The following is an 18,416-nucleotide window of genomic DNA, read 5'->3' on the forward strand; positions in this document are numbered from 1 at the left end:
TGCTACCCCCACTCTATAGACAAGCCCTGAAGCAGAGTTCTGTCAGATCTTCTTCTACTCTATCTTTCCACGTTTACTTTATCTTATGACTGTTCCTCTACCCCCTCTTTCATATGTAAAATGTAAGATCACTAAGTACAGATCAAAAGCCTGCACAGGAATATAAATTGTTTGCCCTACATACCCATCTTTTTTCCTTGTTCCTGTCCTTTCCCTCCTGTCTGCTCTTTCCCTTTTAAATGCCGAAGCCACCACTGAAATCCATGGAAAAAGCACAGATCACAGGTTTGGCTGTGATCTGTGGGTTTTACTTCCAGGTTCTTCCTAAATCTTCACAAAATACATTCTCAAAATGATTGAAACGTCTCAGTTTTGGGGGGATCTTTTTTTAAAATTTGCTTTACAGGTTCTATAAAGCAGAGACAGTCATGTAGAAATGTGATTGTGAAGCTGGGTGAGGTACAGTGTGTTGCTCCATGGGTTCTTCTAACTCAGCCACCGAAAAGAATTTCAGAGTGAGTCCCAAGTATAGTTTAAGACATTATTTATTAGAAAGAAAGAGACAAGCCCAAAGGGCATGGGCACCTTAAGAGAAAGAACACATGCTTGTCTTTGACAAGAAGCTTTATATACTTCTACAATGATGTTTAAGCAAATCATGAGCTAAGAACAAAGGGCTGCAGGTGTCTTCTGGTCACAAGTTTTGATCACCATCTCCCAATCTTCTAAGGTCACAAGGACTTTCTAAAAAATGAAAGTTACTGTCTAACTAGATTTGGGCTTTTCTTAGAATATCATGTCTGTGTTTGGGGTAATTCCCTATTGTTTCTGTTTATTTACTGCACTAATAGTTCCACTTTCCAAACCACAAGATGGTCAGGTCTGATATGTCTGGTCAGTTGGGTGAAGGTTGTATACGGATAAAAAAGATGTCTGAACACTTACCCTATTTTAATTAGACCTGCCTAAGAAAACCTCCCTATAATACTTCTAAACTATACTAACTAGTGCCTGCCTCAATTGGACCAAAAGGGTATGATCTAATGGAAACAGACTAAGTGGGGAAAACTTCAAGGTCTGTTTCCTCATATTTTTCTTAGCCTTTCTATGTGGCATTCCTTTCTCCCAGGTGCGGGGCAGAACCCCTCTGGAATGAAGGTCTTAATTTCTTCATGGCAGCTGTTGCACAAAAAGGTGGATGAAAGTTAGAGGAAGGCTTTAAGGATGGCTTTGGGGAAAGGGAGCTCTGGTTTTATGACTTACCAGGGGGGAGAATGAGGAGGGAGAGACAGGAGGGCAGGAGAAAATTAAGTGAAACTTTGCTTCTGAAGCTGTTTCTGAGGCTTTCTATTTAGGGTATTGCTTGCTGAGCCCCAATAGCCATGAAAATAGACAAATGGAGGAGAAGGGACTAAGGAGAAGGGAATGAAGTCACTGAGACATCAACAAAATATCTTTCTTAATGATCTATGTTCTACTAAATGGGGCAGTCAAGGCCACATAAAAAATATGAAAAGCAGATTATGACAATTATTGGGTAAATGTCATCATAAATGAGCCAAATAATGTGTGGCATGCCATGGTCCCTCTGAAGACTAAGTGACCACACAAATCCCATAAGACTCCACTATCCCTAGTCACAACTGGTTGAAACAGCAGCAAACACTGATCTATGGAAAGCAAACCAGTGACCTTGCTGAGGTTTGATCAAAAGCTCTGCCAAGCCAGGAGTGGTGGCTCATATCTGTAGTCTCAGCTCTCTCGGTGGCTGAGGCAGAAGGATTACCTGAGCCCAGGAGTTTTAGGCTGCAGTGAACTATGATCATGCTACTGTACTACCACCCAGGCAATAAAGAGAGACCCCCATCTCTAAAAAAAAAAAAGAGGAAGAAGAAGAAGAAAGAAGAAGAAGAAGAAGAAGAAGAAGAAGAAGAAGAAGAAGAAATAGTGAACTCTTTCTGTAGGTTCCATCACTTCAAATATTTTGCTTAATGTAATGCTGTAATATAAAAACATGTTGACCTGATATTTTTGTACCCTGACCCGTACCTCTCACTTCAGCGGAGTTTGAGTTTGAGATCTTCCATAAGATCTGACCCAGGAGGCCCCATGATCTCCAAGCCCAGGGGTGGTCATTCCAACTTGAGTGATTGAGAGGACAGGGGCGCATTTACCACAGCCAGAGAGATCATGTCCCAACACCAGTGACAGTCTGATTAATGTAGAATTTATCAATATGAAAGGACAATGCAGAATCACTTGACATGAATAAGACCAACAGCATGACAGAGAGGTAACAAGGTGATGAAGCACTGAGAATGATCCCAGAAGAAAGTTTTATTTTCTTTCTGACGTAATTTTCCCAAAGACAATTTATAAAACAAGAAAACACTGCTATGTAAAATAGTAACAAGAGAACAAGAAAGAGTTCTTACAAAAGAGAAAACACAATTGCCAAAACAATAAGAAACTCATTAAGAGCTGAATAGCAGAACAGGCACAACTAAGGAACAAATTAGTGTTTAGAAGATCAAGTCATACAATCCTGTTAGATCATTGAACAGAAGTGCAAAAATATGGAGATTACAAATCCTAAGTGGAGACAAGAATAAAAGACAGAAATCATAATATCTACTTAATATATATTGAGAAGGAGAAATAAAGAGAAAACTGAATCAAGAAAGTAGTAGAAGAAAATTACTCTGAGATGGAAAAAGACTTGATCTTCCTCTAGAGTCTCTGGTGTGACGTGGGAATATCAAAAGGCTGTGAGGAGATCTTTGCTGCTGAGATGCTTAACTTTTGATGTCTGGGAATGTTCTTTTTTCCCCTAATTTTCTTAATCATACCTATAAATTGAATATTTTATTCTGTAAAATATCTATGGATTTTTCCCAATAATGAAATATTACTTTCAATCTGATATTCATTATTACATTCAAAGTTGTTGACTTGATACTTTTTTTTAACTTAAGACAGAAATCAGGGATTATAAATCTATCGCTTTATTAAAGCATAAACTGACAGTGTAGTATGAAGTTTACATTTAAACAAAGTTTTCTCAGAAATCTAACACAAGCCTAGATGCCTTTACAATGTAGCTCTAGATGCAGTATCTAAACAATACCAAGAACCGATGGATCTCAGGACTCAAGACACAGAGCATTTGGGGTATCATTTAACTCTTAGAATTTTTTTATAAAATGGTTTGTTTGCGTGTGTGTGTGTGTGTGTGTGTGTGTGTGTGTGTGTTTTAAAGTAAACCACTGCCCCAGTATGAAAATTTAATCTTCTCCTGAGACCAAGGCTTTTGAAATAATTCAACCCTTGAATTAATTCAGTGAAACTTGTGCTGTCAGTGACTTTAGATTTACAGATAAAGATATCTCAGAATATTAGAATAGAATAACCTTACAGATTTTGAAATGCACAAAGGGAAAAGAACAAGTTGGTTTTAGGAGCCACTTAGCATAGCTCAATATTGACAAGCTGCATAAAAATTAAAAGAGGCCTGGGATTAGTCTATATTCAAGTCGAGATTTAAAAGAACAACAACTACCTAGACTCTACTCTGTCTGCTAAATGTGCATAAACAATTTTTGCATGGAATATTTTTTAGAGTCTTCCAGATTTGTTCAAATAAGGCATTGGTCTATTTTATTCTGCTTTTAGCAAACATCTGGTACAGAGCAATACAGCTCATGGGTAATCACTCAACATTTGCTAGTTAACTACAAAATGCTCAGTCTATTTTACACTTATGAGAAAGCTACAACCAATACTTTTCTTTGAGGGAGAGTGATTGGGGGGCAAATTATAACCAAGCTGAGTTTCCACAAATGGAACAATCTCTTCACATTAAAATATGTCGAGTCGAGTCAGTTTATTTAAGCAATGATTTTATAGCCACACACTCATTTAATAGTTTGAGTTCCTCACTTCATAGTCCTTGGAACTTAATCCCTTCCTGCATACTTACAAAATTTCACAAAAAAAGTTTAATAAGTTGATAAAGAAAACAGAGGAGGAGAGAGTTCACAAATTCATACAAAATAAACTTTTGACTCTGTGAAACATTCTCCTAAATATTTGTTTTAAAATATTCTTTCTTGATGTCTTATTGGAGTTTTCAACTTCCTGGTTAAAATGTGATTCTATCGTCTTACCCAAGGACTGGGAAAATGGAGCCAGATCACAGTCCAAGGTTGAGAAGATTTGATTATCGTTGCTGTTGTTAGTTTAAGGAAATTAAACATAATTTGCCCCAAGTTTCATCTTTTACAAAGGCATCCCCATGGAAAGTATGTTTTAGTGTCCCAAATGAACTAACAAAAACCTGATCAGGAAAATGAATCCTAGTTTCTACCACTGTGATTTCTCATAAAACATCGGATTTCAATAAAATGAAACTGAATAACCACAGTCCTGAGATTGACTCATCAGACTTTCCCAATAGTAAGTAGCAAGGAAGGGCACAGCTGGCAAAGAGAAACTGAAATCCAGTTACCCTACTCAGCTATTCTGGACAAAATGAAACAGATTAAATGGTTTTTCTTTTTTAGAAAGTATCTGTGTTCTCTCATTCCTGATTTGTTGTTTCAGATATTCCTGGTTTACTCTGATAACTCACATTCTCCCACAGGCAATCCCTTATAGCTAGAACTGCTATTGTCAAGCTGAAGAGAAAGATGTTCATTGCATTCTACTTGTTTTCAGACCCGGACAGGATAAAAGCCACAGCCACTGGAGTTGGTGGCTCAGCCTGTAATGCCAGCACTTTGGGAGGCTGAGGCAAGTGGACGGCCAGAGTCCGCGAGTTCAAGCCCAGCCTGGGCAACTTGGTGAGACCTCGTCTCTACAATAAATCAAAAATTAGCTGGGCGTGATAGCCTGCACCTGTAGTTCCAGCTTCTGAGGCCGAAGGATCACCAGAGCCCAGCAGGTCAACGCTGCAGTGACCGTGAGCATGACACTGCACTCCAGCCTGGGCGACAGAGTGAGACTCCAACTAAAATACATAAATAAATAAAATAATAGTAATAATAATAAAAGCCACAGTTATTAGCAAATATATCTCCTTGACATATTTCTGTTGGGAATGAAGAAGAGGTAAACTATATTCATGTGTTAATATGATTGATTAATTGAAAGCATCAGATTTGCATTAATTCATTCAACAAATATTTTGAAACTGATTTTGAAGTCCACAGATATAAAATAAAGACTGTCTGAAATGGTATCTTGACACACACAACCACCATCTATGCCCATTTTAAACCTGGGTTTGTGTTTCCCCAATCTGCACCAGGGTTGGGAAGCAGGTGACATATGAGTAGAATACAAGCAACCCCCAAGTGCTCATCTTTCCAAGTCCTTCTTCCTTAGACAGTCCAAGTAGGAACAATTATACTCCCCCTACCCTTGACATTTTGTTAACTATTTAGGGTAACCAAAAATCACCTCCATTCCCTGGCTATTGCTACTATTTAGGGTAGCCAAAAAGTACCTCCATTCCCTGGCTGCTGCTGGTCACTTCTCCCTCTATTACTCTGGGCTTCCCTCTGCAGTCCTTCTTATTCCACATGTGATCAACTTGTCTGCCTTCACTTTCCAAGGCACAGCTAACACTGGGTTGTAATACATAACAAACATTTCTAAGGATGTGAGGATAATATTAGGGAATGATTATATTGAAAAGAAAAACTTCAAACTGTATCTTTGATCTTTCTGCCCCTTACAACTGTCTGCCTGCATCCTTTCACATGAGGTTTCCTGGGGTCACTTCCTCCTGTAGCTCCTAGCCTATAGCCATAGTTCCACCCCCACAAAGCCTTGGGGTTCCCCACTGACTCTGTTCTTCACCGGGTCTTCAGGGCCCTGACATTCTTTCTACAAAGGCTTCAGCCAAGAAAAGTGAAACTGCATAACCTCATCTCCCAGAAACACTGGCTGCCCATAAGAAAGATAGCCTTTTGCATTTTTATGCAGAGAAGTTTTGTTCCTCTTTGTCCCAAACCTCTCCCTTCTGTGACAGAATTGAGGTGGGACCCAGAACGGAAATGTAGTCTTTCCCGAAGACAAATTCTGCCACCATATCTAGAACAATAGGCTCAAATTTTAAACAATTTGGATTTTGTGACCACCGTAAGTACAAACCAATTGGCCGGGACCAAGCAGCCCAAGGGAAACGGCAATTGCCCAGAAGAGCAGAGTTAGGTCCAGACAAGCCTAGCCATGGTGACTGATGATGAGTAAGGCGGTCTGGACAAGCTGTGTCGAAGCAGACCCTGGAATAGCAGGCAGGGAAGGAGGCAGGGGAAATATTCCAGAAGACAGGCAGAGGACCAGAAACCAGAGATGTGCAAATACAGAAAGTTCAGGTCAGGAACAAGGAAAGGTGCAAGCTGGGAAGAAGTGAAGTTAATTCCCAATGCCTTTCTAGGTTCTTAGTCTCAAGCTACCAGGAACTTCTGGTGGGCACATCTGTCCTTAGACAATGATAACTGGCAGGGTGAAGTGGAAGGCTATGAATTTTGTGCATGTGTATGTGGGACTTGTTTCCTAAATTTGTCCATATATCCATGTTTCCTTTGGAAAAATTTTTAGAAGTGAAATACCTGCTTAAAAGAGTGTGAATGGTATTTTAATATTGACATAAGCCATCCAGGCACAAGAAGCAATTCTACTTTTACAATAAATTTACTTTTTTCTGACGCCTGTGAGGAATCACATGATCATCGCTACCATACTTCCTAGCCTCATGTAATTCTCTATCCACTGATGACTTAAACAATCATTATAGAGGAAGTGAGTTTAGTCAGAAAGTGTTGAAATGGTGGAAATTCTAGAGTTAGGACAAAATGAAAAGAAATGGGTTTTAGAGGAGTGATGGGTATAAAAGCAATCAGTCACCCAGCAAACACATTACTGCTCTAATTCACTCCTGAGCTAAACCTCCTCTTTAGAACAACATGGCGCTCAAGGTATTGTGACATTTTCTTTGGCTTACTTAAATTGCTTTTCTTGCTTGCTTTTTCCTTTCTTTTAAGAACTACCTGCTTCTGTTTCAAAAATGGCATTTTAACTTCTCTCATAGTCTCTGGACTCTCTAATTAACTGCATGGTGGCTTTCATCAGTGTTTTACATGATTCTGCTATATATAATTAAGAAGAAGATAATGGTATAAGTTCACTGAATTTTAATCCCCTAGTTTTATGTGTCCATCATGACATTTCCAGATTGCATTTTTTTTCTTTTCTTTCCTTCTCTCTCTTTCTCCCTCTCTCTCCCTGTCTCACGAGGGTAGTGTCACAATCACAGTTCACCTCAACCTCCTGGGCTCAGGAGATCCTTTCACCTCACCTCAGCCTCCGAGTAGCTGGGACTACAGGCATGCACCACCAAGCCCAGCTAGTTGTTTGTAGAGATAAGGTCTTGCTATGTTGCCCAGGCTGGTCTCAAACTGCTAGACTCAAGCAATCCTCTTATCTCAGTTTCCCAAAATGCTGGGATTACAGGTGTGAGCCACTGTGCCCAGCTCAGATTTCATTCCTAATTATCTATTTACTGTCACAACCCCCTGTAGAAGATAAACTTTTTTGAGCCAGAAGGCGCAAACCTGGCTTAGCTTTCTTGAAAACTTAGTACAGTCCTGGACACATAGCAAGAACTAGTGAAACGTATTTATTCAATGACTGCATATTATGCCTTAACTTATACATTAAAAGTCACTGTATTTAACTAAAAAGAGATGTAAATGCCATGGGAAAAATCAAACATTTCTGGACTTTCAAGACCAGAAAACTATTTTAAAAATAGATGAACACAAGGCTCACACACAGCCAAGCAGTTGCGTGTTTATTGCCCTCGTTTTCCCTTCCTGTAGGTTCCAAGGAGTGCCGTGTGTTTTTGGCAAACAGGGTGGTGATCAGTACTTTCAGGGGATCCCAGGGGCCTCGCCTTCCTAAGTCATCAGTAGCATGGTTTCGTGTGGATGGATGGAACAATCACTGCCCAGCTGCTGGGCATCACATTTCCCAGTAAGGCACTCCTGGGTTAGACAGAACCCTGAAGAGATGAGCACTCAGTCTCTAAATGTCCTCAACTGTGGGACTTATGGGGCTGCGAAGAGAAAAAAGAGGTAATTTTGCTTAGAACCAAGGATCAACCAGTCCTCAAAACTCTAAGATTTAGCCCTCCCTTCCCTACTTCCTCTACCCCTAAACATGTTTACTCAAATTTCTAGCAGCGTGAAATTCAACATTATTGTTATTCTCCCACCTAATCTAAACTTTTGTGCCAGCATCCATGCTCTCTGCTAGCCATCTTCTCTTGCGCTTTCTCCCACTCTAAACTCCCCTCACCTTCCCATTAAAGCTATCAGACACACAAAAAGTAGCCCATCCTTTTAAAAAATGACAGACAACTTGGTGCAGGTGTGGCTCACACCTATAATCCCAGCACCTGGAGAGGCTGAGATGGGAGGATTGCTTGAGCCCAGGAGCTTGAGACCAGCCTGGGCAACATAGCTAGACCTCATCTTTATTTATTTATTTATTTATGTTTACAAAGGCCGTCACTTCCTGACTTGATAAATCTGGAAACTCAAAGAATGGACCTAGTCAATGGCCAGGTTGAAGAACTTTCAACTGGACACTGGCTCCATCTCTATAACTCTGCCCTGGCATTGAACTCAGTGTCAGAGACCCCCAACACCCCAAGATGCTTTCATCCAGTAACCCCTCACCCTAATACTAAGATTTTAAAATAAGGTATCTGATGCTCAGAAAGACAAAGTAAGTTGTGCCCGGATGTAATAACCAGAGCTAGAAAGGGAAGCAACCCACAACTTACTAAGTGGTACTGTGAGGCATCCAGTGAAGCCTGACTTAGGAGTGGATGTTTTTAACTATGCATAATAGATGTTTGCAAAGACGTGTAGAAAACAGAATAATTGCCTATGCATTGAAAACTTGATATATAAAGGAATCACAAAGTACTCTGCTACTTATGAAAGGCAAATAATCTTGCAAATTTTTATCTGGTTTGTGGGTTGAAGCAGAATGGTCTTTCCAGCAGAATGGGCACAGGCACTACCATTTCTCCACCTGGAACCTGGGCTACTGCAGCAGTCTCTTTAACTGCTCTCATCTACCCTTCTTCAATCCATTCTCTGCACCAGGGTTCCCCAACCCCCTATAAGGAACAGGGCTGCATGGCAGCATGTGAATGGCAGACAAGCTAAGCAGAGTTCTGCCTCCTGTCAAATTAGTAGTGGCATTACATTCTCATAGGAGCGCCAACCTTACTGTGAACTGCACATGTGAGGGGTCTAAGTCGTGCACTCCTTATGAGAATCTAAAGCTTGATATCCCCCCTCCTCCTCCTCCCCCCCCACCCCCCACTCCCCAGCTCTCACCCCCACCCCCAACCCTGCTGTGGAAAAATTGTCTTCCACGAAACCATTTGATGCTAAAAAAGTTGGGGATTGTCCCTCTATACAATTACCTACAAAGATCTTTCTAAAACACAGTTGTGACCCTGTCTCTACCTTTCCTAAGACAGCGCTGTGACTCTCTGATGACATCACAGTCTTCCGCATGGCATAATGCTCGTCATTCAGTCCTAGACTGCAAATCCATTCCCTCTCACCCCTGTTCCCTGCATGCAGCTCTCCAGCTGAAACGTGCCAGATCCCCTCCACCCTCTCATACTTGCAAGAGTTGGCCCAGCTGCTACCTCTGCCTTTTACCTGCATTTTCATCTCCCGCACCATCCTCTGCTGACTCCTCTAAGTTTTCACAACCAGTCCAAGTATCAAGATCTCCAGACAGCTTTCACCAACAAGAAAGAGCAGGCAGTCGTTCTCAAGACCCATAGGCCAGTTAAAACTTTCTGGTAACCATAGTTTTACAAGTAAGAAGGAACTGATGGAATTCATAATATGTTTTGTTTATGCCACATAGTAGCACATGATTGGCACATATCAATGTATTGAATATTGATTCAACATATAATCAATATTTTAAAATTATTGAGATGCTTTATATTTTTTCCAACTAAGTCTTCAAAATTCAGTCTTTATTTTACTGTTATGCCACATCTCAATTTGGGCTAGCCCCATATCAAGTGCCCAATAGCCACATGTGGTGAGTAACTACTATATTGGACATAAGAGCATCAGAAGCACTTGAGAATTACCAAGAAGTCCTAATGAAAACAGAATCCTGTTCTGGGCTTTCAAAGGTTCTATTTCTGGGGAGAATCTAGTTATGGTGGGCTAGAGTGGGGATCAGAAATGTTCATTTTCACCTCAGGCATCCATGACCATACCACCCTGAATGCACCTGATCTTGGAAATATCCATTTTTCAGCAAGAACTCCAGGAGGTTCTCAGGCACATATTCCCTAGACCACGCTTTAGAAAAGATGGGCTTAATAGCTAGATGCACTGATTTTGGAGTCAAACCAGTAGGGGTTTGCATTCAGATTCCACCATTTAAAAGCTGTGAAAATGAATGACTTTAGCTGTCTAAATCTCACTCTCTTCACCTGCAAAAATACCTACCTAGACACTTGTGATTATTAAATGGATAGTTTGTTTGCAACACTCAGCACAGTATCTGGCACGCATCTAAAAATGGCAGCTGACTGAATGCACTGTACCCCAGAAATCCTCACTACACTGGCAAGGTGTCCCATCCTCTCCAATTCTCTATGCCTCCTTCTACAATTGCCCTCCACACATTGTTGTCATTACCTGCTTGCTAGCCTATTCCTCAACTCAACCGAGGACAGAAACTGGCTACTGTACATTGTCACATCCTTGGGGTTCACACAGAATAGGTGCTTAGTACCCATTATTTTTTAGAAATTGAACTGGTTTCTTCTAGTGGAGCAAAAACTCTCTATACAAAAGGTCTCTTATAAAAAAGAAATGTGTAAGTACAAAGTGGATTGCAGCACTGTTCTGACCCTCTTCTCTTTAAAGTGTGTCACAGAAAGCTTTGCCAACGCGATCCATGGCTTGAAAGTGGGACACCTGACAGATCGCGTGATTCAGAGGAGCAAGAGGATGATTCTAGACACTCTGGGTGTTGGCATCCTGGGAACCAGCACAGAAGTGTTTCACAAAGCCAGCCAATATAGTAAAGTAAGAAGCTCAAAGTCTACTTCAGAGATAAAGCCAAGTGCACACATGTATGCTTTATTCCTCTATGCTCAATACTTGATGGATAGAGCATTGTTCTGTATTGTTCTACGATTTTCTGTGTTTCATTATCTGAGCTTTAATATTCATCCATGTCTTTTACTAAGTCACTATCTTAAAATTATTCACTAGTAATACCTCTTGGTTTATGATGACGATGATGATGATGATGATGATGAAAAGCACCTTTTAACCAGAGAGTCTTAGCAGCAATAGCACTTGCCACAGACCATTTGTTCATACAAGTCTGTAGGATTCTCTGGAGAAAAGGCTGGCCAAGTACGTGAACATGCACATGGGCGATGTGGCCTCTGCCCTCCACAGAATGTACTTGATATAGATAGCTAGCTCCCCTTCTTTGGTATTTACACCAAGGTGTAAATAAGAGTAAATTCAGACATGCTTCCCTGGAGCATTTCTGGATCATGATCTGGAATCAAAACCAGCCTCTGTTCTCCTTTCCATGGGGAAAGTTGTGTATTCTCTACAAGGAAGAGAGAAATCCAATGACTAAGACTTATATCTATTACAAAGGGCTTGAATAAGAACTATTAATACAGTCAGGTGCAGTAGTTCACTTGTAATTCCAGCACTTTGGGAGACTGAGGTGAGAGGATTGCTTGAGACCAGGAGTTGATGACCAGCCTGAGCAATGTAGTAAGATTTCCTCTCTACAAAAAAAAAAAAATTTTTAATGGGCCAGGAGTGGTGGCATGCACCTATAATCCTAGCTGTGGTCGAGGTAGCGGTGAACCATATCATGCCACTGCACTACAGCCTGGGAGACAGAGTGAGATGTCAACTCAAAAAACAAAGAACACTATTAATATAATGCCTCCAAAGATGAAGAATACCTAGAAATGGTGACACAGTATGTTGTATTCACACTCTCTGATCACAGACTTGATATGCTTTTGTTCCAGATCTACAGTTCCATTATATCCAGCACTGTCTGGGGCCAGCCAGACATCAGGCTCCCACCCGCGTATGCTGCTTTTGTGAACGGTGTGGCTGTAAGGAGGCTTATGTGTTTCTTCTTCTTCCTCCTCCTCCTCCTCCTCCTCTTCTTCTTTGGTATCAAACTTCTTTTATTGTGATGATCAGAATATAGCATCATCAGTTAGTAACAGTCTAACTACTGTATTTATCACATAGACCATGCCCCATCACGTATATTTTCTAGATTTGGATTATTTAAAGATTAATGAGAATTTAAAGATAGATGTAGAACAATTTAAAACAGGATACTTTACAATTTTCTTTCTCAAACCTAATGTTACAGCGTTTGTTAGTGGCTTATTTATACTAAGAATTTGTCTTAGTTTTCAGATCAATGACAATTTCTCTGAAATTCTTTTTTTATTGTCCTCATATTTCATCCTTTGAAAACTAGCTTAAATAATTTTGGAAATAAACACAATTGGCCCTTGCTAGGTATACAGCTCCATAGGTGGTAGGAGACACGAGTGGATGAGTTAGAGGTAGCCCTTGCCACTAATGTGGAACATACCCTGGACTGCACAACTACTAGATAATCATAACAATTTTAGAGTCAGGAAGTATCTCAGAAACTGACCAACTTCCATAGTTTATAGATGAGATAATTAAAGTTCAGAATGATAAAGTGGCCTGCTCTCTCTCCTACGTAGTAATTTAGTTTTCATGCTTTTACAGTGAATGGATGTTTTCCAAGCAAATTGTAGAGTAGAGGAAATAAGATGGAAGGATATAGATTTAAAAAACACTCACAACATATCCTAAACTTGAATGTTTATAGGAAAGAATATAAAACTCAGTAAGTCTCCCTTCTTTCTGTTGTGAATGCAGTTTCTATCCAGGAATGTGTTCTTCATCCATTCACTCATTCATTCGTTAATTGAATAGGTATTTATTGAGAAAGAAAAAATGGCCAGGTAGTGTCTATATTTTCTGAACCAAAAATCAGCATGACTCATCTGACAGATGATTTTTATGCTTTTTGTGTCAGGGGCAGTATTCTGCAAGATAAAGTTTAGAAATGAACCTGCTGGGATCTTTTAGATATTTTTATGATTTATGAGGCCAACTAGCTGAGGATATTGAAAGTCAAACCCAATGGTGCATTTAGAAGTAAGTGCCCAGCAAGCAGTGGGCCATGCACCTGCCACATCACATAGACATAAAAATCTATTTTTAAATGAACTTCTGGTTATTACTAACTATTTTCATATAAGGACAAAGCAGATGGCTAGAATACAGAGGAATAAAACCTTAAAGCAGAAAATAATGATGTTAAAACTATAGCTTAATAGTTAACCTGGGTTTGAGAGTTCTTGTGTCATTCTGGCAACTTCTATAAAACCTTGAAAGGGCTTCATAATTAAAAAGTACAAAAATATTTGGCCCGAAATGGAATAAATGGCTTTAAACTTTTAGCATAACTTATTTAAAGGGTGGGGGAGGGAGGAGGAAGCAGTCACCTGACTCTACAGCTTTGTTTTTAAAGGGGAATAGAGATCTTTCCTGGGGCTGTAGCATCATAAACTGGGGCTACCTCAGCAAGACCCAAGCTCCCTGGGGCTCACTAGCTGCTCTCCAAGGTGCTGCCCTCCTCTGGGTTGAGGAAGTGTTTCCTCGTGCCCAGCCATGTGATTAAGAATCACAGCTTGGGCTCAGTGGCTCAGCCTGTAATCCCAGCACTCTGGGAGGCTGAGGCAAGTGGCTTGCATCAGCCCATGGGTTCAAGACCAGCCCAGGCAGTTTGGTAAGACCTTGTCTCTACAATAAGTCAAAAGTTAGCTGTGTGCCTGTAGTTCTGGCTACTTGGAAGGCTGAGATGGAAGGATTGCCAGAGGCCATGAGCTCATGGCAATAGAGGCCATGAGCATGCCACTGCACTCCAACTGAAACTCCAACTCAAAAAAAGAAAGAGAGAAAGAAAAGAATTACAGCCAGTCCTCACATTTTCTTTTCAGAGAATCATAGTTTAAAAAAAAACAAACCCCAAAAACTTATGTCAAACAAGGTTATTGCTAAGCTAAGCTTTTTTTGGTCCAAAAGTCATTGCATTCAAGGAAATTTTTGGTTTTGTTGTTATTTGTGTCTGTTTACATAGGTTCACTCAATGGATTTTGATGACACATGGCACCCTGCCACTCACCCTTCTGGGGCTGTCCTTCCTGTCCTCACATCTTTATCAGAAGCACTACCAAGAAGTTTGAAGTTTTCTGGTCTTGACCTACTGCTGGCTTTCAATATTGGTATTGAAGTGCAAGGTCGCTTAATGCATTTCTCTGAGGAAGCCAATGACATACCAAAGAGGTAAAGAGAGAAACTTTCCATTAAAAGGTGGTCACATTCCCCTCCTTCTGTCAGTAACGATCTCTGTACAGCTTTCTGACTAAAAGGATGGCTCAGCTGAAGACATTAGTTGACAGATAAGTCAATACACCAATCACATACAAAACTCTGTATCCATATGAAAAGGTGTGGCTTTTAGACTGCAAATGAAAATTTTCCTTTGAGTTTAGAGAGCCAATCAAGCAGCCAGGACCATCAAATACAGTAAGTCCCCTACATATGAACCTTCAAGTAATGAACTTTAATGATGCACACCTGCATTTTTTGATGTATTATTTCTCCCCACCAGATGTCAGTATAGCCCATTAAATACATACACTATATAGCTGATTAAGTTAGTTGGGAACCTTTCTGGCAATTGTTGTAACAGTGCCATTTATAAAGAATTTACCATGTGTTAGACACTGTTGTAAACATGTGAACTCATTCAGAGCTCCTAAAACCCTAAGATAGACATTATCATTATCATAATTCTATGTAAGAAAACAAGCAAGTACAGAATAACTCCCAAGATCACACAGCTAATGAGTGGTAGAGCTGAGATTCGAACCCAGCCAGACAGTCGGACTCCATGACGGATGCTCTGCACTACTGTGCTATACTTCCCCCTGATGGTGAAGTTTTGTGAATTTCCAACTCTGCTCCTTTTTTTTCAGATTCCATCCCCCATCGGTGGTAGGAACTTTGGGTAGTGCTGCCGCGGCGTCCAAGTTTTTAGGACTTAGCCTAACCAAGTGCCGAGAGGCCCTGGCCATTGCTGTCTCCCATGCCGGGGCGCCCCTGGCCAACGCTGCCACTCAGACCAAGCCCCTTCATATTGGCAATGCCGCCAAGCATGGGCTGGAAGCTGCTTTTCTGGCAATGCTGGGTCTTCAAGGAAACAAGAGGGTCTTGGACTTGGAGGCGGGATTTGGGGTCTTCTATGCCAATTATTCCCCCAAAGTCCTTCCAGACCTGGATTCCTACAGTTGGCTGCTGGACCAGCAGGACGTGGCCTTTAAGCGTTTTCCCGCGCACTTGGCCACTCACTGGGTGGCAGACGCAGCTGCATCTGTGAGGAAGCGCCTCGTCACAGAGAGTGCTCTGCTTCCCATGGACCACATCCAGAGAATTGTGCTCAGGATTCCAGATGTCCCGTATGTAAATAGGCCCTCTCCAGACTCAGAGCATGAAGCCCGTCATTCCTTCCAGTATGTGGCCTGTGCCATGCTGCTGGATGGTGGCATCACTGTCCCGTCATTCCACAAATGCCAGATCGACAGGCCGCAGGTCAGGGAGCTGCTCTGCAAGGTGGAACTGGAGCACCCTCCGGACAACATGCCAAGCTTCAACACACTGTACTGTGAAATAAGTGTCACCCTCAAGGATGGAGCCACCATCACCGACCGCTCTGATACCTTTTATGGTCACTGGAGGAAACCACTGAGCTGGGAGGACCTGGAGAAAAAGTTCAGAGCCAATACTTCCGGGACACTGTCTTGTGACACAGCGGAAAGTCTCATAAAGATGGTAGAAAAACTGGAAGACCTAGAAGACTGTTCTGTGTTAGCCACACTTCTCAAAGGACCCTCTCCATCAAAGGCAGTTTCAAAACTATTCAGTATGTAATAATTTCATCCCACAATCTTTCCAGAGGCTTGCTAACATCTAAATGACTTTGTATTGAGGGAGACTAAATGATGTACTTTATAAAGCAAGGGTCTGCTGCTTGTTCTGTCCTGGAATAAATGAAGCAAGATAGAGAGAATTTAGAAACATAACTATATATATTTGGAAGGAGACTGGGCCTTCCAAATAATTTTGTAGGACAGTAAATTTTGTAGGACAGTCTGAATTACCTAAATCAAGATGATAAAATGGAAGAAACACAAAAGTTGATTTTATAAGCATTCATAAGGGTGAAATTCAAGACTTGATTTGATTATAAATTAATCTTTTAGAGGAATTATTTACAAACTTCATGACCTCAAGCCTTTAGAGGAATGTGAATGTGTATATATATTTTCTGACAGTGGAGAAGGGCTCTGATCTGTTTGGCCACCAACAGATTTCTTAGACTCTGACATATTACCAAGCCCTCCACGGTATAGGAATCGATGGGGGTTGGGAGCAGGTTAGTGGGTTTAAATTCTACCTTGGCCACTACAAGATGATGCCCTGGGCATGTTACCAGGTATCCTTCTACCTCAGTTTCTCTATTTGTAAAGCAGAAATAAAGATCAGTCTGAAAAAAAAAAAAAGCAATTTGGTTCTAGACCCCCATCATCTTAACCACTACAATGTATCACCTTTCAGTACAACATTTTTTTGAGAAAAATATCTCAAATGAAGAGTCAGAGAAACAATAAAAACGCAAAGGAGGGAAAGAGGCAATTGTATGAGTAAATACTCATATAAAATAATACAAATGTCATGTGGGGTTAAAAATGCAACATTAGCCATCAAAGTTAATATGTTATGAATTTTTGGTATTGTTTGAGAAAAAAGTCATTCACTCTGTGTTAATTCATAAGTGAGCATACTAAAATTTCTAGAGTAACCATGTGAGAACAGCAGAAGAGTGTATCACTTCCAGGTTAACAGAGGGAGAAAAATGAAATTAGGAAAAAAAAAAAATAATCCAAAGGAAGGCAAGAAAGGAGAGGGAAAATAATATCAAAAAGACAGGACATACAGAAAGCATATGATAAAAATGGCTTTAAAAAATCAAATACATCTATAATTACAAAAAGAGTAAATGGACTAAAAGCTCCAGTTAAAAAAAAATACCAAGATTGTCTGAACATATTTTTAAGTGTCTAACAGCTTTATTGATGTCTAATGTGCATTTATTAATTCACCCATTCTAAGTATATAGCTCAATAAGTTTTAGTAAATTTATACATTTGTGCAACTACCACAATCCAGTTTTGGAATCCTTCCATCATTCCAAAAAATTCCCTCGTATTGCTTGCAATCAATCCCCATTCCTACCTTGAGCCCTTAGCAAACAATGCTCTATCTCTATACTTTTGTCTTTTCTGAACATTCCATATAAATGGAATCATATGTAGTCATATGTATCTAACTTCTTTTACTTAGCACAATTGGTTTGAGAGTCTTACGTGTATATGTGTATGTATCAGTGTGCTATCCCTTTTTAGTGCTGGGTCGCATTACATTGTATCAATGTACCACATTTTGTTTACCCACTCACTACTTAATAGACAGTTGGAATTGTTTCCAGTTTGGGATATTATGAATAGAGCTTCTGTAAATATTGCCATGCAAGTTTTCTTGAGAATATATGTTTCCATTTCTCCTGAGTAGACACTTAGGAGTGGGAATGCTGGGTTATTTGGTAAATACATGTTTAACTTTATTCAGAAGTTGTTTTCCAAAGTAGCTCCACCATATTACATTTTCACTAGCAATATGTGAGGGCTCCAGTTTCTCCTCATACTCATCAACCCTTAGAAGTGTCAGTCTTTTTAATTTCAGCTATTCTAGTGAGTGTGGAATGGTCTCTCATTGTGGCTTTATCCTGAATTTCCCTAATGACTAATTCTTGCCCATTTTTGCCAGTTCTTTTCATTGAGTTGTTCTCTTATGATTGAATTACAAGAATTCTCTACATATTCTGGGTATAAGTTATTTATCAGATTCATGTTTTGCAAATATCTTCTCCCACTCTATGGTTTGTCTTTTAATTTTCTTAATGCCACCTCTTAAAAAGAAAAAGTTTTAAATTTTGGTCAAGTCCATTTTACCATTGTTTACAAATTTTATCATTCCTGCTCTGCGAGTCATCAGAAGACTTTTTTAAAATGCAGTTACATATTTTATGCAAGATACATAAAGATACAGAATAATTGAAGGTAGAAAGAT

The 18,416-nt window shown here is 40.1% G+C and overlaps 1 protein-coding gene across 1 annotated transcript; it reads left to right on the forward strand.

The window, feature by feature from the left end:
* Positions 1-6,971: 6,971 nt before the first annotated feature.
* On the forward strand, positions 6,972-16,157 carry ACOD1 (aconitate decarboxylase 1). The gene is made up of 5 exons (XM_008052948.1): positions 6,972-6,983; positions 10,992-11,153; positions 12,134-12,223; positions 14,305-14,510; positions 15,206-16,157. Exons 1-5 carry the CDS (start codon positions 6,972-6,974, stop codon positions 16,155-16,157), a joined length of 1,422 nt encoding a protein of 473 aa, XP_008051139.1.
* Positions 16,158-18,416: the final 2,259 nt, after the last annotated feature.

The sequence above is a fragment of the Carlito syrichta genome, unplaced genomic scaffold (assembly GCF_000164805.1).
Source record: "Carlito syrichta isolate Samal-C Ts95f unplaced genomic scaffold, Tarsius_syrichta-2.0.1 Scaffold287711, whole genome shotgun sequence".
NCBI classification, from domain to species: domain Eukaryota; kingdom Metazoa; phylum Chordata; class Mammalia; order Primates; family Tarsiidae; genus Carlito; species Carlito syrichta.